The following is a 23,998-nucleotide window of genomic DNA, read 5'->3' as shown; positions in this document are numbered from 1 at the left end:
TACACATTTACTGAAATTACAATATTCTCAATTAATAAATCTGTTTTATTATACTCTCCAGCAAAGACATTTTTGATGCTACCAAGCTTCACTTGCAAAACAACAGCCATGTCTTCAAACTGAATGTCTGCCATGATAACTGAATGCTCTTCAGACTAATGAGTTTAAGGGAACTAATTTTCCTCAACCTTTGGTAATAAAGATTTTGTGGAAACTTGATCGGAGTATTTAGAATTCTTAAAGGCATTACCAACGTAAATGCAGAAGGCCAATAATGATATGCACATTTGAGGCACATAGTTCAAAACAGGCAGTGGGGATAATCCTGTCTTTTGTAGTGAATTCCCTACCATTCTTCAAGGAACAATTGGACAAGATATTGACGTAAATATAAATACAATCTAATCAGATTCCTGAACAATGTTCTTATTTTTCACTTTGTTGTTCTTGTACTCTCATAAGTGAAAAACAAACTCTTTAAAATAATTTGTACTGAGTGCTAAACCTTGCTTGCTATTACAGTATGTTAGAAATATTGTAGAAGAGAGCTCATAACTTGTTTACACCCAAATATTTCCTATTAAGTGATACATCAAATTTTGCTTTTGAGCCAGGTCCTTCTTAGTAAATGGCTTCCTGGAATTATGCTGAAGGACAGGATAACAATAATAGAGCTGCAGAATACATTGCAGTTTAATTCAAGCTTGGGAAAGACCAAAAAGGCAAAGTGATAACCAAAAACACAATTCAGAAACAAAGTGAAAAGTCAAGCAAAATCTAACATCTAATAAACCTAATACAAAACACGAAATGCATTCCATAAAACAAAAATGAACACCAAATGTAGGCTCAGTTCAAAGCTTATCCCTGAGCAACATTTTCACAATTAAGAGATGATGGCGTCACAATCAGATGTCTGAGACAGTATACATCACAGCATTGAAATGCCTGACTGTAGATGTCTACCTGAAAAAGTGCTTTTAGAAAGTATAACACTAAAACACTGAACTAATGTATTGATAAGCATTCTCATTAACGTGGCTGAAGCAGAATGGCTATAGAGAAGTGGACCAGGAGAACAGAGAAAGTGAGTGATTGGGAAGTCATGGAAAATGGCCCAGCAGTCATAACCAGAAGGCAGCTAGACTGGACAAACAAATAAAAACACAAAGCAAACATTACACTCAAGAAACACAATCAGAAAGGTCTGAAATACTAGCTAAAACTTTTGTAATGTAATCGAAAGTGGTTTTTTTTTTGTCCATAACTTGAACACTGAATGCTGTACTCCATCCTTTTAAATTTCATAAGGATCATAAAAAAGTATGCAAAAGAAATCCAACACTGATTACCATAAAGAAGATAGCTTTGCTCATAAAAATTATCAGCAAAATGTTACAATAGTGAAAAAAACTCACAGTGGCCAGTCAACCTAGCATGCACAACTGCTAGAGTAACAAGAGAAATCCATGTGAATATGAGGAGAATGTTCAAACACCACATAAACAGTGCAATGTCTAGGAAGGAAGCTGTGGTTCTTAGAGCAGCGAGACACTAGTGCTAACCACTACACCTCCATACTGTTCTGATTAGAGATGTGCACTCATGCTGTGATGACCACAAGAAACCATTAGCATCAGGATGCATTCAACAAACTGGCTTCTCAATGGTAATTATTATTTATTTATTTTGGTTTTATCCCTGGGGGAAAGTATCCCTTCACTATTGTATCTTTTTGGAGAATCCTTGGGTACTGCTGGTTTGACTTTGTGTTGAATGAGTGGTTGCTCACAGAGTCATGAATGAGGCACATTACCTGTATTGTGAGGGAACGTCAGTTACGGCACTACGGCCATGTGGCGCGATTCCCCAAGGGTGATCCAGCTCGCAGGGTCCTCCAAGGGGATGCCCACTTAACACCTGGCTGCGGCAGATAGATGGTAATTTCTGAAGGGTGGGACTGGACCGCGTCTCTGCCTGGGAGGTTGCCAACCAGGATCCCGAGCTGTTTCGTCGTGTAGTGGGTGTGGCAATGCGTTGTACCAGTGCATTCTCCCCAAACCTGACCTGACCTGGGGGAAATAATTTGAAGAAAGCTTGCATAACCTTCTAAAACTGTAACTCTCTTAATCTAATTCAAGATTACAGATGGTCAGTAAATACCCCCTGCACAATTGGTTGCTTGGAAAGAACTGCCCTTAGACAATAAACATGCCCATTGAAGGGTCCCTTCTACACACACACATACACACACACCACACAGGACTAATTTAAATTTTCCAGTTAACTCAACATCCATCTCTTTGAAATGTGGACGGAAAACTGCTAAAAATCCTAGAAAACCCTTGCAAACTTCAGATAGACCACAAGTAGGTATGAAATTCAGTGAATGGACAGTATAATTTGTATGGTTTAATATATTTATAATGGCACACTCCTGAAGACTGGCAGCAATGAAAACCACTGGCTGTTGTTGCAACATAAGTGCACAGACTTACACCCATATTATGTTTGGGACCTTCAAAAAATGTATAAGCCGCTAATTAAGTATCCACATACTTAAATTTACTTTGATTATTAATTCGTTACACTTAGTAATCTTTTAAAATATGTAACACATACACCAGCCTAGCCTGTCTGTGGATGGCTGCATTTTATAGTAAAAGTGCATTTGCTTAAGGAAAGGGGGTAGGAGATGTTGAGAGAGTTGTGGTGCAAAGTGAGTTTCTTTAATTATTTATTACTTATTACTGAGCTTTGTTATTCTAAATGGAGCAGAATCTGCTCTAATGCTTTGTCACTACATACAAAAGGATGCCTCAGCTTTCATGAGCTGAATCTTGTCAAAAATCAACAGTCTGGCCACCAGCTCGAAGCCTGCAAATCTCATTTACATGAGCTCTAGTAGGTATAGATTTTTCTGGCAATGCAGAATCCATCCAGCTTGCTTGGCTGCTTTTCAGAGTCTTGAATCCTGAGAGTGGTTTTGCTGTTGGTATTAATACCAAAAATTAATAAAGCTACACTATGTGTAATTTCTTTTTGAAAATCCCCTAGGAGAAGAGTCTCATCTATGATTCATTGCTAAAAACAGACACAATGCAGGCTACAATCAGAAAGAATCTGTTGTCATAAACCGGTGAAATAGGTGACTAAAGTTTGCAATAAATAAAAAGACAAGATTTTCCATTCAAAATATCAGAATTGAGAAGTGAATATTTTCTGAACCTATTCCTTACATTACTGGGTTGTTAGAACTGGAATCTATTATAGCAGCACTGGGTACGAAACAGGGTCTATCTCTGGAAGGGGTGCCAGGCCATCACAGAGGACGTGTATAATATAATATGAGTAGCTTGGTGAAACAAAACCCCAGAGTCCTGGGTTCACTTGCTGGCCTGTTCACTGTGGGTATTCCTCTGGGTCCTCTGTTTTCTTTAAACATCCAAAAAAGCTGGTCAGTTTGACTGGTAGCACTAAACTGGCCCTTTATTGGGGAGTGAATATGAAAATATGTCTGTTTCTACCACAGTAAAAAGATATGCAAGTTAGGTAAATTAGCCATAGTGTGTATTTGGTTTGCAGGTGTGAGTGTGTTTGCCCTGTGATGTACTGGCCCCTTGTCCATGGTTTATTTCTGCCTTGCACCCTGTGTTTGCTGGGATAGGCTCCAGGACCGCCTGAGACCCTGGTGTGGAATAAGTGGGTTAGAAAATGATATAATATAATATAATATAATATAATATAATATAATATAATATAATATCACCCTGTGATGGAATGTCACGCTGTCAAGGGGTCGTTCCTGCCTTGCACCTGATATTTGCTGCGATAGGCTCCAGCTTCCCGTGTGACCCTGCTCAGGATATTCGGGTTTAGGAAATGGCTGGATAGTCAGATAGATAATGTAATATATTATAGGTTAGTTGGTGATTTTAAATTGTTACAGAAACAGTAAGTGTGGGTTTTTATGTGAGTGCACCCTGCAATAAACTGGCATTCCATCTATTGCTGGCTCCTTCTTTGTGCCCAAAGCTGACCAACTTGGTTCCAACTCCCTGTGATCCTAAACTGGAAAAGAGGATGTACAAATATATAATATAATATAATATAATATAATATAATATAATATAATATAATATACCATTGGCCTAAATTGGCCAATTGGTGTATATAGAAGGTATATGTAAGAATAATATACTGTATTACAATAGCTAATGCTTGGTTCAGTAAGAATTGTGTATTTATGTTAAACTGAGCAGGGTTTATATTTCATTTTTGTACTATTAAATTACCACACAGTACTAAATCAAATAACCATATTTAAGGAGCATATTCATAGAAAAAATGAAGTGAAGCTCTCATAAATGCGGGTCTTTAATTCTGTGGTCTCTTTAAATAGAAAGGTGGAATCAATATAATCAATACCATAGGTTTCCCTGGCTTCACATCAAACACATAAGAGAGAATCTATTCCAAGGTTTATCTTTCTTTTCTGAAAAGTGTAAATTAATGACATTTGATTAGTAGTATGAAACTAACAATGTGCAAACAGCATAGAAATCTTTGTGGGAAAAGCTGAGGTTCTAGTGCCAAGGTGCTTATTAATACACTGTATAATATGCACAACAGCTAAACAGCTACAGTATACTGTACTTCATATACTGTATAATGTGAGTGATGCTCTTATGGTCTTACAGTATTTATGAAGCCTTTTTTCCATGATCTCTGCAACTAGGGAAAAGAAGCATTACTTATTCACACTGACAAATAAATAAAACACTGCCTGCATACTAAACAAATGCAATGTAGGATAGAAAGGGAATTGTAAAAACACAATATAAAAGCAATATGCACCTAGTGCTTCTCTGCTGGCATAACATAGGATATTGACACTACTCTGCATTCATCTCTGAGTGCCACTTAAGTCTTCTCAGCTGGTATCCATCCATCCATATTCTCTCCTGAAATTTCACTTTCATTGTCTGGTGTACATTCCTCACATTTAAAAGCCATCTTTATCTGTCATGAGCCTGAGGTTGCATGTCCTTGGATGAGGGTGATAAACCATATTGCATCCTTGTTGCACACCACATACATAGTGTCATGCACCCCACAACATTTTTGAACTACATTTTCTGCCCTACACTGAAATGGTCCCCTAAACACAGCTGTACAACATCTGTGCAACTCCCTGTATTCAAAAAACACTTCTGCAATGGGCAACTCCTTAAAACCTATCAATACCATGGTTATCAATACAGAGTTAAATAAATACACTGGAAAGGAGCTAAAATAAGATTAACCAAGCCATGCAACAACCTTCAGAGGAACCATTAAAAAAATCACCAACAGTAATTAATTATTTAAAAAACATTAATGAAATGTGGATTTAACCATAAAATGTTAGCCTACTGGCACCCTGCCTGGGGTTTGTTTCCTGCCTTGCGCCCTGTGTTGGCTGGGATTGGCTCCAGCTGACCCATGTGACCCTGTAGTTAGGATATAGCGGGTTGGATAATGGATGGATGGATGTTAGCCTACTTTACAACTCTCATGATTATTGCAATTGCTAAAACGTATTCTACAGTAGGGCAGTAAATTGCTTTAAATAAATATCAAAAAGTGGTTAAAAAGTGGAAATGCAAAGCAAGGAGTAAAAAAACACCCTTCAAGACCAGTGTTTACTATGGATGCAAATAACATTGATTTAGATGGCAAAAAAGTGCACAAAATAACTATAAAAATAAATAGTGATATTTTACAAAGACAAAATTTAAATGTTTAAAAGATCATTAGAACTGTATGGGTAAGCACAAGTTGTCTTTTAAGAAGGACTGCAAAATGAAGCACAATTCACTGAACTAAAATAATACTTTCAGGTAGCTGAGTTTGCTTTTAACTTATTTCCTGAAGTATAATTTATTGTGAATATGTACATAAGAATATATTAGCATAAGAATATGACAAATCTGTACATATATAATTGCTAATAATACTTGAACATAATTAAATCTATCTATCTATCTATCTATCTATCTATCTATCTATCTATCTATCTATCTATCTATCTATCTATCTATCTATCTATCATGTACGACAGGTGGCACTCCAGCTCCCCAAACACCCAACACACAGGCTTGGACACAAGTTTAAAAACAAAATGAGTGTTTATTGTGGGAAATTCTTCCTCAGGCAAGCATTTCCCACCACCAATGCACAGTACAGTTAAGCACAGCACACATCAATAATAAAGTACTCTGCAACTCACTATCTATCTATCTATCTATCTATCTATCTATCTATCTATCTATCTATCTATCTATCTATCTATCTATCTGTCTGTCTGTCTGTCTGTCTGTCTGTCTTTTTAGTTTTCTGCACCCCCCCCCCCCCCCCCCCCCCCATCCTGAAAGCAAATACTGTACTGCTACACAGTAAACTGGCTTATTAGTAAATAAAAATGTGAGGTTTTGAGAAGATATTGGCATGCTCATCTTTCTTTCTTTCTTTCTTTCTTTCTTTCTTTCTTTCTTTCTTTCTTTCTTTCTTTCTTTCTTTCTTTCTTTTTTTCCTAAAATGACTAGAGTACCTAAATATTATTTTTGTACTCATCCTACTATATTTACTTACACTGATTGTGAGCTGATCATGCTGCACTAGACCTTCCTTATACCTCTTAAATGTAGACATATTCATTGAAATCTTGCAGGAGCAGCATTATGCTTATCCTCTGACCTTTCTAACCTTTACAATTTACATTCACATAATACTTCACCATCCCCCATTTTCTTCATGGTTGATTCAGGCAACCCCCCACTCGATTTGTTGTGACAACAGAAAATACATTTATCAGTTACAAATGGATTCAGGAGAAAAAAAAAAAACAACAACACTGCATTCCAAACTACATTAATAACATTTTTCATGCATGCAAATATAGATATAATAAAAAAAAAGAAATGCAATATAAAATGTCTATTCAGTTTTGTAAATTAATGTCATAAACTTGAAAGATTGGGTGTCCACGCAGGTAGATAAGCAGCCTATTGTGATAAAGACGTGTTTGACCTTAAATTGTCTTTCAGTAACAATGGTGCCCATGTTCTAGAGAGAACTGGGCTGTACTCCAGCAAACATCACCTCATTATCTTTAACCTGCTAGTGCAATCTCATGGAAATAATACCACATTTAAAAGCTATGACAGAACACAAGAGATCATTTCTGAATTAAGGAATACTCTGAACAAAAAATACCATACACTGTCTATAACAATACAGTTTAAAGAATTATTCTGTGTGCATTGAAATTTAAATGAATACAATTTTTTTCAAGTTGAAAACATGTATTATATAGTTTAATGTTAGTAATCCCTGCATTAATAATGCAATGGAGATTAACAAGATTTGAATAAGACTTAGATTTAATTGCTTTAAAGTATTGCCCTTACATTTTACTAAAAACCCTGATTTAAATCAAATGTAATCATTACTAAGAGGTACACAATGTTTGATTGTCGAATATACTGTAGTATTACTAGTGTATCGGGTCCTAAAGGAATTTTTTAAAATATAAGTTGTAAGTGCATTAGACACATTTTCCAAAACTGCACCATTATTATAATAATCTGCAGCTTGCTGCTGCTGTTTAATATGCTCCCTGTTATTTATTAATAATAGACTGTTATAGTTGGCTTGCTTAAGGAATAGCATGAATAAAAAAAATATTTTAAAAAATCTATATTTTAAAGTAAGGCATTTGAAATGTATATACAGTACAAGTATATAGATGTCATATATGGCTTCATTTAATAAGCACTAACTGACAGACATAGTAAGTTCATTTTCAGTGAGAAAATTTGAAATAATTCATAGTGATCACATACAGTACAGTTAACTTTTCCTTTTATTTTTGGTAAACATGTTATTTACTATCTTCATCATTAATTTCATATAGTATGCAGTATCACCATTTCTGTCTAATATCTACTGTATAAACACTACTGGTATGTAACTTTCTTGAAAATGACAGTGCACATTTAAATAAAAATGCAGTAGTGCAGGTTTGGCGGTGAAAATGTGAAAGAAATGTAAAAATAAAATGGTTTACCAGGAAACATAAGTCGTTGAGATGCCTCGTCTTGTTTACAGAAACCTCCTGGTGGAGACAGCAGAGGCAAAATACATAATTAAAAACAAGGAAACATAAATGCTGATGACTACAAGAATAAGTTTCTACACAGGAAACATTACAAGCTCACTTTGAAGGTGATAGGAATAATCATTCCAAAGAATTGCATAAAAACATTTAGAATAATATTAACAAAAAGGATAAATGTTTCAAAGAAAGATAGGAACAAACCAGCTAAAGCAGTGTATTTACTTTTAAAAGCAACCATTTCAGGAGTTCATTTCTACCGTTTCCTAACCTGAGTCTTTTCTAAAATGTTCATCTGCTCAGATGTCAGCTACTGTAAGCTCTACTTACCAGATCAGCTCTTTCTAAACTGTAGAAGGAAGTTTTAGGATAAATTAGTAGCTGCTTTATGTACTAATTTAACATTTTTTTCCCCCGCCTGTTCAATATGGCACAAAAGGCATGCTTCTCATCGAGGCCGAGCTTGACAGCCAGAAAGCTGTACGTTTCTGTTGACATTGTGGATGACCAATGATCTCAGTAAAGCCTTGAAGAAATACATTTGAACACTTTTTTAACAGATCAAACGTAGAGGGAGTTGAATTTTAATTTTTTTAAACTCAAGGGAACAAAGAAAAATATGTTCTTCTTTAGCAGCTAAATGAAATGCTTGCTTTAAAGCTGGCAACATTATTTTACAAATCCCAGCAAAAAGTCTTAATTCATTGCTCTTTTTGAAGCTGTGATCCTTTGATTTAATCTGAAATTCCCATGGCCTTAATAATCGACACCAGTGCAACGGTTTTATTACAGTCATGTTCAGTTAATACTGTACAACAAGTGCCCTGTGTGCTTAATTCATAGTCCTCTTCATGTTTACAAGACTGGCTGCGATGATAATATCTGCTAATTAGGTCAGTAAAAATGAGCTTTTACAGAGATTTTCTAACTGTGCTGGATACTGAGATGGACATGTTGTGTTTTCTTTTCTTTGTGTCAGGCTTTGAGACATTATTAATTTTGATTGAGGAAACATTATCGTTCATAAAATAATGTAATATATTAAACGATTTACAAGAATATTTATTAACATTCAGCATCTTCTGCTGTGTCATACAATACTGTGGGCTATGTGGCACGGTTAATGAAGCTCTTCAAGTAATATTTAAATTGCTTTCTGTTATGGAGACAGAAAATTATTTTTAAAATGCTTGCTTTTACACAAATTTTAATATGTATTACCTGCTATCCAGAATAAAATCATTTTAGTAACACTGCTTACAATATTCAAGCTTGATTTATAGATTCATGTACTCTCGATAGGTGGGGAAACTTCAAGAGAACACTTTACACACATAATCCTGCTACTCTTCATTTCACTTAATGCAAAGCAAATAGCTAAAAACATGCACCTAAGAAAACCATTTTTACTAACTGATCACTTGACTAATTAAAAGTTCCAAGCAACAACTGTGGGAAAAGAAGAGATAAGGTTGACTCTTTTCACTAAAATGTTTCACAAAACACAGTTACATTTCAGCTAACAAGAAGTTCAAAAGTTAATACACTGCAACCAATGCAAATTTTGTCTACTAAGAACAAACGTTGTACTTAAAAATGTCGATAATCAATGTACTGCATAAACTCAAAACATGTAGTGACATACATGTGACTGTCTTCAAATACAGTTTAAATAACACAATAACAATACAGAAAATATAAGTTAATGAAGCAAATTTTTTTTCTGCATGTTGAGCTCTGGATTAATTGAGCCCATGATGGGCAATTTTTATTTTATAACAACCGATACTGAAAGTGGCATGTTGTATGATAGTCTGACTTACAAGTAACAACTTCACTGTACTCTGTGCATGTCACAACACAACAACTTCTTCTACAACAACTACTACTAATATGATATACAGTTATTTTCATGGATATTATGAGCATGTTCTCTGCCTAGCAATATAGATTATTGCAAATTGACAAGTCACCACAGGCTATAGGTAGAGTTGCAGGTAAAATAGACAAATACAGTACATGCACATATACACATCCTTATATAAGAATAAGAATACTTAAACATATCTATCTATCTATCTATCTATCTATCTATCTATCTATCTATCTATCTATCTGTCTGTCTGTCTGTCTGTCTGTCTGTCTGTCTGTCTGTCTGTCTGTCTGTCTGTCTGTCTATCTATAATTTTCAAAGCAATGGTTCTAAAGTGGCACATTGCTGGGTTGTGCGGTTGCTCATAGAGCCATTGTTTGACAAAGAACCTTGTCATTCTGGGAAAGGTTCTCTTCATATGAAATTTGCTCTTTAGGCTAATATATGGACAAAACAGAAATCTTTAACATATATTAGGCTATACAGCCGGGTACTGACGGATCTAGAAAATGTGAACTTAGCTTGTGTCATAATATGCAGTCAAGAGTCCTTTTAAAAACAGGAGCCTGTTGGTATTTCACAAATCTGTCAAATATTCATGGCTATTTATGCAGCCTGTTATTGATCAAAATAAAATACTCTTTGTAGATTGTTTTTTGTTATGTGGATGGTTCTTTTGGGAACCAGAAAGGGCTCATATTCCTATGTGTATATGTGTGATGTAGCACGATTCCTTTTGCAAACACCACCATTTTATGTTTTGCCTTCAATTAAACAATGAAGTTTGCATTTCATCCCCCTACATTAAAAAGGTTTTGACCACGGCCTACACCTATCACACACGCACACAGAGTCATGCTGCACTAACTGGACTCCATTACTTTCTCTTGGTCAGTTTTTTTACTCCACCAAACAAGATGAACTGGTTACAGATTGAATTTCCTTTTGATAATTATACCACTTTGAAAGAGACAGTCTTAGAAACTTTGTCATTTACAAATATATAAAATCACACATCTTAAGGGGGGGGGGGGGTTAAAATGTAGTTTTTTTGTTGACAATGCCATCTTTTACCTTTTTGTTTGTATCTTTGTTTTCTTAATGCAGCAGATTATCATTTTTGTACTAAAGGCTTTGTGAAAAAATAAAAGTGTAATGAAATCTTTTTTTTTCAGGCACTGTACAATGATACCAATCGAGAGATAGCACTTTTGAGGGAAAAATAGAAGCTGGAGTTAAATATATATTCCAGCAGAGTTACGTATTATTAAATTTAGGTTTCGAGTTTTATTTATAAATAGTCAATTCTGTAGTACCTGGTGTATATTGACTCCTCGCATTAGAAAGTTTGATATACGTTAATATATTTTTTATTATAAAAATAAGAGCAAGAAAATGAAAGTTTCTATCAGCAATTCTTCTAAAAGCTGCTGCAGAATCGAGTCCATGTTTTGTGTACGTATTTATAGAGGGCTTGGTATCTTTTTCTTTTACCTTTACCTCTTGTTCTGAAGCATAAGCCTGATTTACAAACATATATATAAGTAACAGTGTATTGCAATCTAGAGTTATGAGCTAAAAATGCTGAGCAGTTCTATATATTCCATTTTTAAAGGTTTTACTTGCTTTGCTTATCCCCTCCTCTGCCTTACTCTTATTTTAATTCAGGTCATTTTAATTTTATCCTTAAATATGCAATAGAAAGAATTTTGTAATTGTGCAAATATTGGTATCGGATAGCCAAAAAGCTCAAATGACAACTCTAAACATGTAGCTCTGAAATGACTTTCATCTTTATTGTTAAAAATGTTCCTTTCTTCCCAGAACAGTTATGTCTTATTGTGCAGTTTATTAATGTATTTTGAAAAAGCACAATACCAGTAATTGAGTTATTATTCTTCTAAATGTTCTGTAGAAATGAATGAGATGGCAGGCTGAGATATTTCAAATATAATTTTCACCTTTACCATTATGAGATACATAACACGAGAACATTTAAGCCTTCACATGAGCATATGAGATTACAAAGATTATGTTTCCCAATGGAGGAGAAAAGTCGTAGAAGCATTACGGTAAAAACAATTATAATTAATGGTTTTATATAGCATATATTCATTAAGGGATCTCTAATTGTCCTAAACCTGAGAGTATGTAAGGGAATCTATTTTACACACCATTTAGGTGAAACTTCCAGCTGGGGAATGCTCAGTAGTCATTTAGCGCTATTAATTATAATACTTATTCAGACTATTAAACATGTCCTTGTCGTTCGTATCTTTCCTAACCATAAGAGCAGTAGCAGATGTAAAGACATTGTAGTATTGCAATGAATTGGGAAGATTTATATAATAGTCTAGTATATTCAGCATATACTTTTGATAAATCTCCTTATATAAATAAAAAACATGGTATTAAATATATATCTTTAACATATAACTTAGGAACTTAACAGTGGTGCATTTGTTATATAATCGATAATACTAAACTAATAAAAATGTAGGTGAAATCAAATTATTATTGTTGTGTTTAATTTATACATTTTATAAAGTGAGGCATTAATCCAATGTTCACAGACGTGAACCACCTTTTTAAATGAGACAGGGAGTCGCAAGGGATGTGAAGCCTATCTGGTAGAAATGGTACAAGGCAGGAACCAACCTGGAGGAGGTGAATGTCTCATATCCGTCACGTCACACACTGACACCGACAAACAGCAGGCCAGTTTAGTGCCACCAATTGATTTCACGGACGCGTTTTTGAAAGGTATGAGGAAACCAAACTCCACAGACCAAACCCACACAGACAGGGTGGAACCTGCTAGGTCTGCACAGTTACTGGGACGAGCAGTGAGCCCACGGCCCCTGGAGCTATGAGGCAGCGGTTTTAGCCTCTGTGCCACTCTAAACTAAAATGACAAGTCATTGATATAATTAGTATTGCTTATTGATATTAACAGAAATAGGAAGCTCTATAATGTTAGCCATAATATACATCATGATCTTTCATTTTTAATAGTGTCTTATTACAGTCATACATATAAAGTAATAATTGTCACTATCATTAGAGGTTTGGTAGTAGTTATGGCAATAGTAAAAACACCAGTTAATTTATGCAAATCATTACTCTGTTAGTATTTGTATTCTAATTGAAACCACATACAGACAAAAAAGGGATTTTTTCAAAATTGATTATTATTTTTGTAAAGACCAGACAGCAGAAAAAGAAATAATTGAAATTAGATGCATTTCATTTTTCAGTAAATGGGTGCAATCATCTTAATTTAGCAGATGTCTGTCAAATTTTTTATTCAAATGGAACAGACAATCTAATCCATATTTATGTATGTAACTGCCACAGTGTTTTTATGAACCCACGTTTTAATGGAAAAAAACTAAACATTAATGAGAGCTGGCACTCCTTACGGTGTTGCTCTGTGGGGTGGCAGTGCCACTGTGGAAGACGATTACAGTACAAGCACGCCGGGGCTCTCCATTCCTCTCGCTTGGCCGTCTCTGCTCCTTACTCTGAGCACCGGCAGGCCAGAGGTGTTGGCCCTTTGTTCAGGCACACTACGAGCATTTTGCTTCTGCTTTGCTGCTTTGCTATTTGAGATAAGATTCACTACACTGTAGTCCGTTGCTGGATGCCGCTGTTTGTTCTCCTCTTTAGTGCAGTGCAGGTTATTTTCTGATGATTCCTCCATGTTGGTATTTTTACTTACTATTTATTATCTGCTGCTTCTTACTCAAATCCGCTCTCTAAACGTCAACTCTTTAGCCTGTCTGGGGTCAGGCTGATGCGTTCTTTCTGCTTTATTATCTTACTATGAGACGGAGGGCACGACGGTTGTTGAGCCGGGTGCTGGGAAAGGAGTGCCATCGCACTCCTTACTGGAAGCAGCCAGGATCAGGTTCCAGATCAATGAGAACTGGGTCCACACGTTTATGTTATTGTTGCCAGCATTAATGCCCTTTTAATCTTCAAGAGATTATCCGCATCGATCCACATCCATATACACACATTTGTTTTAGAAAGTGACATAACCACCGATTGAAAGATTGGAATAAAAATAAACGAGAGAGCCTTTTTTTTCTTTTTTTTTATGCTTATTGGGTTCTATTCCAGTGTTTTCATTTTTTTTTTCCTTCCTGGCCTCAATGCTCTTAGGGATCTCACATTAATGCATATTTGGAAGGTGTTATTCTTTCACTTGGGAATACTACAGGCAGGGGCTAACAAGGTAGGGCTCTTTAATTATTAATTTAACTTATTCTAACAGCCAGCAGTAAGTGGCTGACGACGGGTATAACGCTGAGGCACTGAGTTTGCCTGTTTAGCACCATTCATACAGGAATGTCCAGCAACTCGGGTCACCCGATGTTATTTGGTGGGCTTAAAATGAAAGGATTAGTCAACAGCATGCGAATTTAATTATTCGGACATTTTTACAATTGAATGTACTTAATTCGCCGCATTTGTTTAAGGTTTGTAGCGATTAACAAGTAAATAGTTTTAATGCGTGGCTGTAGACACGTTTAAGGCTCCACGATCGATTTCAACAAGCTGGCAACTCTTAAATATGTAAAATAAAAATAAATAAAATTATGGCGTAGATTGTCATATACTTTTTTGTTTGGTTTCTTGTTCTCGTAAAGTGCTGGAGAGAAACACCCTTTAACGACAAGTGTCAACGAGCTTATTTCTAAGGTGAAATTAAAAATAAACGACGTCTATCAGTTGATACAATTAATCTATGTATGAAAAATCGCGTCCAATACACGGGGATTTATTGAATGTAGACATCACGTCGTAATTGAATCACCTTATAGATAAACGGTATATTATGTCTACAGTACGGCACGGTAACGGCGCCATAAAAAAGAAGCGATGTTCTGGTTTGTTTAATGTAGCAGGGCAATGTGCAAATTAACCCTTCTTAATCATGATAAATCGGTAAATTGATTAGTTTATCCAGGTGAGAAGGAGCTGAATATAAACTCACATTCTGCGTGGATGCGTTGCTGTTTCCTTTTCCAAACAGTGAAAGAAAAAGAAAATTATTACTCTTTTCGGAATAAGACGTTTCAAAGGCAAATATTTAGCCTGGTTCTACAATTAACCATTTATTAAACGCTGGGAGTAACACAGGCAATAAATGTCGCGGTTTATTATTGCATTTTTTTTTTCTCAATGAGGAATATAAATGATTTATGATGCAGAAGGAACAAAAGCCCATTCCTCCCATCTCTACATTGTGCCTGGTTAACCCAAGGCAAGGTGACGTTTTGAGCTCCAGCTCTGGGTCATGCAGAGATTTCTATCAATAATTCATTGAAGCTGCCTGCTGCAGCTTCTGCTCATCTTTTCCCAATCCCCACAGATAAACGAGTACAATATGCTCCCTCCAAAACCGCAGTCAGTGGCAGGATACGATGAATCTTTTGGGTTTTAACGGAATCTAATTCATTCTTCTCACAATTTCAAACATGACAATAATTAAAAGTCGATTTCCAGATTTTGATATGAGCTAGAAAGAAGCACTAAGAAACGTTCGATATACTGTCAGTATTAAACCCCTAGATTAAATCAAATATTGGTGTACCAGTATTACACGATCTTATGCCAAAACATTGCCATAAGATATATTAAAAACAAATTTCAGAATTGGTGCTTAAGGAAATTCAAAAGAAAACGTGTTTTATTTTGCTGCATTTAAAGCCAGACAAACGGCTACGAAAACAGAGCTCAGGCCGACCGAGTGTGGGGATTAATGGGAGGCAAATGCACCAACACCGAGAGCGCAGTCACGTTTTGCTCTGTTGATTAATTAAGTGACAGGGGACACGTGCTCTATTAAGACCTGTTACTTTCACATTTTTAATGGCAGACTTTACAGTTCACTTGTTTATTTAAGCAAAGTGACAAACACGTTAGGTCTATTTTTGTAGCGGACTGAATATTATTCACCTGCGCGTGCTGGGTTAATTTTTTAAAACGTTAAATGAGAATAGAAGAGTAACGGAATTGGATAGATAAATTGCATTGTGAAGAACACTAAACTCTTGAAAGGTTTCCTTTAACTTGTTCTTTATAAGTTTGTGCTGTTATCAACATACTGAACAAAATAATGCGTTAACGAAATATTTCTCGATCGATTGAATACTAATTGAATAAATAAATAAACTGAATAATTAAAAAAAAACGACACCCTTCGCACCTCGGTGCCTAAGATAGCGTTATGTCTAATTCGATTTGTTAATATTGAAATAAGCATACGTGAATTAAAACAAGAAGGGCCGCATTTTAAAAATGGATTTTTCCGTGATTCCATTCTGCATTGTTAATTTTTTAAACGGAACTGTTATGATCAGCTTTACTTTTAAGATAACTACCTTGAAGAGTAAATATTTAATAATCACTTATAATAGTGAAAATGAAAAATAAGGAGTTTTTAAACAACAGTAACGCAACGTTAGAAATAATATGTGAAAATTGAACAATGGAATGGGGGAACTTGTAAAATCTCACTTAGTTCCACTAGAGGGAGCGCAAGACTCGTTAGAAACTACGATAGACTCGTCAGTGTCCTTTTTTTCTTTCTTTCTCTCTCTCTCTCTCTCTTTCTGCGACCCCCTTTCAGTGCTCTTTTAAAATTACACGCTTTCATTACAACGAGAGCCATCATTTGCTCGCCAAGCAACAATCACCATTCAACTATGTGTCTGCAACCCTCCTCTTACTTATTGACTTATACTTGAAAAAAGCCTAAACACCTTCCTCACAAATCTCAAGCCATCATCTGTTATTTAGGGCTGTTCATGCTGGAACAGTCAACATTATAACAAAGAAAAAGTAAACCTCCAGCCATTCTTTGTAAAGCGTAACTGTCTTCCTCGCTGCGTATGGATGACTATATGGCCTAATCGCTGGAGTGTTACATTGGCAGTCACTTTATCTACAATAAACTGAGCCCGTGAATCGGAATCACACATAGTAAGCACAATTAAGCAACCTCACAACAGATATTGCCGATATACAATTTCATGATATAACGGGAAATGCAAAACTAAATCAAGAATCAAATAACTGGTTCTTTTGTCTTGTGCCTTACACTTGGTATCGATCAGACCGAACGGTTCAGACATTTCTAAAATCACAAATATAAGACATTAAGTAATTAGAAGACTGCATTATTAGTTCTGTTTTAACCTCTTTTTCAGAAACAACGCCATACATAGTTTGACTAAAACCCAGCTCGTTGTGCATGTTTAAGGCACCTTTAAATGATTAATGAAACACCGGCCAGGATGGATAAAAGTTATGCAAAAAGACAAATTAGACGTCACTGAAACAACGCTCTTGTGAAATAACGGTTATTGCAAATGTATCTCAGAATTCGTATACAAAATTCATGTATAGCTAAGACCGATTTAAAAATAAAAAACTCATATGCCGGTAAAATATTAATGCAATGCCAAAATATAAACAGAAACAGTCTGCAGTTTTAATTTTAAATATTATGCACAGGCGCATTAACCTCAACCCCTGGTTAAGACGTATAAAATTGTCATGCTCATGTTCCAAACATACTTTATCATAAAAATACACACACACACAAGCACACCTACTGAATCCTGGTCGGCATTTTAGTGATTAACATACAAAAGCATAACGGCGCACATTCGAAATCTACAGTAGTAATAAGAAGTCGTACCACCTTGTCTTACCTGCAAGTCTCAAGGCTGACATCCTTTGAAACTCGGGTTCTTGCAGCCATTTCCACATGCGCCTAAAGGTCTCCCTCCCCGATTTAAGTTTACTCCAAGGTTTTGGGTTCCTTAAGAGATCTGAGAGAGTCCCCTGCGAGCGGCACAGCACCCTCTGGGCGAATATCGCCTGAGGGATGCTGTACCTCTTGAGTTCAGCCGTGATTCTTTGCGCCACTTCTTTGGTGTTAATTTCTTCTAACTGACCCGAGTTGTTACCTTGAGTCCCAGAGGAGGAGGGCGGCCTTTCCCGGCTGGAAGCCAACACGGGCCCGTGAGATTGAGGATGGCCTGGATGGCCAGTATGGTGCATGCCATTCAAATGGGGCATTATACCTGCCGAGGGGCCCCCGAGACCCCTGGACAGGTGCTGATCCCCCCTGGCCAGCATAGCGGTGTGCGCATCGAAGTTGGAACTGAGCATCTTGTCATGCCCATGTGCACCATAGTTATGGAGGCTTTGTTGGGTATTGTGGATTGAACCCAGACCGTTACCAAGAGGACTGCTGCCCAGTGGGGATAAGCTTTGACCCATCCCTGTCATGTCCTTGTGGTAGGGGGTGTAAAGATTGTTCATTGCTGGTAAACCCCGTTCGTCCCTCATCAGGGTAAAGCTCCCACTAACGTTTCCAGAAAGACGCTGGTGGTGGGTATGGTGGTGGTGGTGGTGGTGATGAGGGTGATGGAATTTGTCGGATACTGTGGAGATGGGTGGCAGCGGCTGAAGGGGTGTTAATGTAGTGTAGGTCCCGCTCATGCCCATCCCAGGTGGTGAAGTATCACAAGGCATGCTCATTGCGTGATGGAGCGGCAGAGACAATTCCGGACGGTAATCCCCAGCCCCATCCAAAATCGTGGCCATGCTAGATACCATAGCTGTTCGTGAAGATGCAGACGCCAAGTCCTGATGTATCCTTAAAGATGCTCCAGTGCTCCGATCGTGATGGGGACTGGGACTACTCATCAAATCCTGATCATGGGTTACTCCACCATGCAGACTTCCTATACTGTCCATTGTCATCTCTGGGTTCATGGCGTAAGCATCCAGATCCTTGGCCAGGCATCTATAGGCGTTGTAGGCAGTCTTCATTCAGTCCATCGATCTATTGTATTTTTTTAATGCCAGGGATGGGTTTTATTGGATTTTAAGGCCTCTTGGGTTTTTGAAAAAAAAAATCCCCAAAAAAAAAAATTACCGATCCTTATCAGACGGGCCAGTGCTCTTCCTCGCCATGTCCGAGCCCTTTCCTCCTCCTACGTCTTCTGTTTAGGCAGCTGGAGCTGTCCAGGATGGGTTTGCTACTCGGTCAGCCTAGCACGGCGGAGTGGGTGGGTCTCAGTCGCTAACAGGCTTGGAATTCGTGCAATCCCTTCTAAGCTTGGTCACTTCTGAATAATCATCCCGGCAGCATTTCCAATCCGCAGCGTCCAGGGAGGGACGGAAAGAGAGAGGGGGAGAGACAGAAGGAAATGGGGGAGGGGCGCTCGGCTCTGCAGGCTCGGTTGAGACTTCGTGAGCGCCTTTTACATCTGGAATTTGCCCTCCTAAAGTCTGCTGGGTATCCTTGCCGTTTAGCAACCCGTTCTTATGATTGATAAAGGTTGTGGCATTAATCAGTGCGATGATGTGGCAGCAGTGACCGTGCAGGTATCCATCCATCTTTACATCGGTTCACGCGAGTCGACGTATAATAGCATACATGTGTCTGCAACTATACCTCAGTTCTGAAAGGCTACCTAAAACCATAGCCATGTTACAATAGTAAGGGCTATTTAACATTTGAGATGATATCCTAAACCCTCACATAGACTTTCCATTGTGCTACTGTAAAATTAATTTGGCGTTCATTAGCGGTCACTCTCATATATATGTATATATCCCAACACCTAAAGGCTTTCACATTCATATGTACCGGTCTGTGTGCATGCGTTAACCCATGCAACGGAAACGTATTTTATAGGACAACATATACGGTACTGTACGGCGGCGCAGTAATTAGCGGTGCTGCTTCGCAGATCTAAAGGCACACCCGTGATGGTGTAGGGTTTTCAGGCTTTCCCGGGTACTCCACAGCTCACGAGTATATTCTACAATGAAAATGTGCCATGTCCAGAGATGGAAGGGTCCCCAAGTTTGACAGCCATTCTGGGTGGGCGGGTTAAGCATCTACATATACACGAACAAGCCCAAACATTAACTGTCAGATAACCTTTCTCTATTGCAGTTTGCAGGCACAGCTGATCTGTGTATTGTCGCTTCATTGATACAGCCCGGTGCTGCACTTGCAGCTCCAGAAGAGTGAATGGTTTCAGGTTCCGGCCTTGCCGGAAATTTTCTGTGTCGAGTTTTTAAGACCTTCATTTTATAAACTCTTCCGAGAGTTCACCCACACCCCGAAAATATGCGTGTTAGTGTGACGGGTAAGTCCAACTTGGCTCGGTGCTTTTGCAAGGAGTGTTCTCTGCAATGGACTAACGCCCCGCTGGTTCCTGCTTTTAGCTCGTCACTGCCTGTACACTGCGTGTACTTTCTGCCTTTTTTAAAAAGACGGCAAATTTTAATCAACTGCGTACTAAATACATCGTGCATGAAACTGCAATATATATAATTTAACGGACAGAATCCTATCTATAAGGTGAAGATAATGTTTAAAAAGTAACCATGATGTTCCTTCAATTAATATGTTCTTTGAGTGTCATATCGGATTTCACGTGAATAAGTACGCCGAAACAAAAATAGATGATTACTTTGTAAAAATAAGGGAAAATAAAATGCCATCAACCCTATCTATCTATCTATCTATCTATCTATCTATCTATCTATCTATCTATCTATCTATCTATCTATCTATCTATCCTAAAATTAAAGGTGACTGAATGGTTGCTCAGAACGATGGCATAGGGGAACCATGTTTGTTTCCCAAACGAGTCATCCACATGAATGCTCCAGATAGAACCTTTAATTATTTAGATCCGAAACAGGTTCTATAAATGGCCAGGAACAGATCATAACAGATTTGTAAAATACCAACGGGTTCCTGATTTTTAAAGGATTCTTGCTGCCTACAATAACACAGGCTAAGTTCAGGTTTTCTTGATCCATCACCATCTTATATATAGGTAGCCAACTTTACATTAAAGATTTCGGTTTCGCCCACATATTAGGAACCTTTACAAAGCCCAAAGAACCGATTTCACATGCAAAGAAATCCTTACAAAATGAAATAGATCTTTGTCAAGCAAAGATTCTCCTATCTATCTATCTATCTATCTATCTATCTATCTATCTATCTATCTATCTATCTATCTATCTATCTATCTATCTATCTATCTATCTATCTATCTATCTATCTATCTATCTATCTATCTATCCCACTCAGTGTCACTGCACAATTTGTTATAAAGCATAAAACATCATAAACTAAATACTACATTCTCCTGTTTGTGTGCCTGTTTTCTTGTTCATTTCTTATCTATTAGGCGTTTCAGTGCTTTCTCTATGTTTAATAATATTGAAAGAAGTTGCATCATTAATGTACTTGCTACATTACCAGCAATTATCTTTTTGGATTTGGGATACCTATTACTTGCAACATATACACAAGCTCCAATCTCGTCTCCCTAATACCTTTTAACATTTAAATACACCTAAAGGAGAAAGTTATACTTTAAGACAACAATAGCACATTTGCACAAAAATAGCAGCGGTTCTACTTTGATTTTAAAGTAAGAAATGATGAGTCGGAAACAGGTTGTGCCTTTTTGCCCAGGGTGCATGTGGAGGCTGAGGTTGCGCAGATGTTGCTATTGTTTAAAAAGACAGTAATTAAGGACAGAGTGAACAGAAGTTTGAGAAGCGTGACCTATTTTCTTTTTGATCAGCTGTCAAAAGACGACCAGGGGGTCTCTCCTAGTCAGCCTCCTCGGAGCACTTTCAGCTGCTTGCTGAAGAAAAAGTTACAGTGGCAAAAAAAAAAAAAAAAAAAAACCAAACCCTGCTGCCCTCTGCTCTGTACCTGTTAGCGAGTTACCTTCCCAAATATTAAATCGGAATATGCCAACTTATATGATTATCTGGGTGCAAATATATCAACAACCATATCCATGTAGTTTAAATAAATAGAAGCAAATCGGAAGTTAAATTGCTGTTTTCGTGTTAAAAACAGAAAAGTATTCGTGCAATTGAATGTATTGCCCAGTGGCCTATTTTCACTCCTTTTTTCTTGTTTGAATAAGTCAGAATGTAAGAACTTAAAAATCATCATGCGATAATTTAAAAAAAAACCACACATTTGTATGTAACTAACATGAAACAACATTTTGTAGTTCTAGTAGAGTAACTGAGAATGAATAAGATACTCACGTGTAGCAGTTCAGTGCACATTGTACTGTCCTTTCAATTGTATGTGACAAACAAAATTTGATTCGACTTGATTTATTTTTTAATTCAATTGACAGAATGAAAAATCTGTGTGATTCACATGTTTTGCTCCCAATCGGTGAACGTTGTTATGAACAAAGCTAATCCAGCAACACACGTTATTTCTTTTTTTATTAATTATACAAAACTCTCTTAATCAATCAATTATATCTGACCTTTATTTAACTTAATTTAATTTTTACAGATAGAAATTTGTCGTATGACTGTTCATGGCTTAAAAGAAATCTGCAGAATATCAAGCTATTTCCAGTGATTGAAAGGCTGAAGAATACAAAATATAAGTTCAGATTGACTGTTGCATTGAATTTGGTCGCATTTATTGCGTAAAACAGATTGTAGATTGTGAATTAGGTTTAAGGTTCTCTGTTATTATTTTTTATTATTATTTAAAGACTAGTTGTATTGGACAGTTGCAGTTTGTCACAAATGTTACCATTTGTTGCAGTACTTGAGCCATTAAATGTGTGTTCCTTAGTAGAACATTATACATAAAGAAGGCAAGGCCTAAAGATTGACTACACGTGAACTTTTTTTTTTTTTTTTTTTTTCCCTTCCCCAGCCATCTGGTATGTGAGTGCAGGGGTATTGATCAGAATCAGTGTGCTGCAGACCCCATGCTAATCTATAGCGTTACTGGCAATCAGTTTGTGCTTTACATTGCATCTGTCTTTACACTGCGATCTTCAGAAATAGTCCTTTTAATATCCCTCTCCGACCCATGGTAAGTGCCTGGAATTGTTTCGTAATTCTATCAAATAATCGCAGCGCAAATCCAAGGATGGAAAGGACAGGAATGATGGAGTGAGTGAGTGAGTGAGTGAGTGAGAGAGAGAGAGAGAGAGAGAGAAGGAGAGAGAGAGAGGGAGGGAGGGAGAGCATGCAGGGAGCAAGTGGCGTGTGTATTTCTAACCCTATTCGCTGGAGGCTGTGAGTGAACGGCATCTCCTGCTCGCCGGCAGCCTGGCACGACGCTCAGTCACTGACGACTTTATTGCAAACGTGTTATTGTCATCAGTGAGACCTTGCGCTTTAAAATATACATGTCGCAACGTAAAATATATCTCTGTCTAGATATATCTCTACATACATAAATAACAGTGCATCATGCGTATATTTTTTAATGATTAAATGTATACATGTGTCTCGCATCTTATTAAACAGAACACGAATAAAAAAAAGAAGAGGTAATAATCTGTTAAATTAGAACAGTGGCTTTTCCCCCACGTTTATTTATTTAACCATTTTACATGTTACATTTTAATTAAATGTAATGTACTTTCCATTTGTCGAGCCATTTTCTTGCTTTTGCGAGGAGACCTTGCCTATCCCGGCAGCAGTGGGCGCCGAGGCTGGAACGAGCAGGCCACAAGTCTAAGGATGTCGTTGAACACGTGAGGCTGAAAAGTCAGCGGTGTCTCTATTATCTTAAACTTTGATGATTATTTCTTCGGACGATTTAACTCTTATGTGTACAATCGTTTATATTAAACCGAATTTAATACCGGTCTTATGTTTTTAAAGAGTAACGCGTTGTTTACAATTAACATTTTTCTAGGACTTTGAACTTTGTATAGATCGATCCTTTTTAACTGGCGAAACACGTCGTTTTTCTCTACACTCTTTCTTTCAAGAAATGGTCATTACCTTTAAGCACTAGTAATTGTACCCAAGCGGAGTAACTGTTTCTAAAACGGAAAGGACATTCTTCATCGACCCTATTGCCTCTTAGCATCAATTGGAAGTTTCTTTTCAAAGCAAGG

At 37.0% G+C, this 23,998-nt stretch overlaps 1 protein-coding gene across 2 annotated transcripts in view; it reads right to left on the bottom strand.

Moving 5' to 3' along the window:
- Window positions 1-19,088, bottom strand: part of onecut2 (one cut homeobox 2) — a 45,184-nt gene extending 26,096 nt beyond the window's left edge. Inside the window, exons 1-2 of one of the 2 annotated variants that reach the window (XM_028802530.2) lie at window positions 17,759-19,087; window positions 8,111-8,158 (exon numbers count right to left, since the gene is read on the bottom strand). In XM_028802530.2, the coding sequence (XP_028658363.1) occupies window positions 8,111-8,158; window positions 17,759-18,887 (1,177 nt within the window). In that variant the 5' untranslated portion in view covers window positions 18,888-19,087. Of the gene's footprint in view, window positions 1-8,110; window positions 8,159-17,758 lie in introns of both variants that reach the window. The other variant, XM_028802531.2, reaches the window with a different exon arrangement.
- Between the last annotated feature and the right edge of the window lie 4,910 nt (window positions 19,089-23,998).

This window comes from Erpetoichthys calabaricus, chromosome 5, assembly GCF_900747795.2.
Source record: "Erpetoichthys calabaricus chromosome 5, fErpCal1.3, whole genome shotgun sequence".
Classification (NCBI taxonomy): Eukaryota; Metazoa; Chordata; class Cladistia; order Polypteriformes; family Polypteridae; genus Erpetoichthys; species Erpetoichthys calabaricus.
This window is presented reverse-complemented; position numbering and strand designations above follow the sequence as displayed.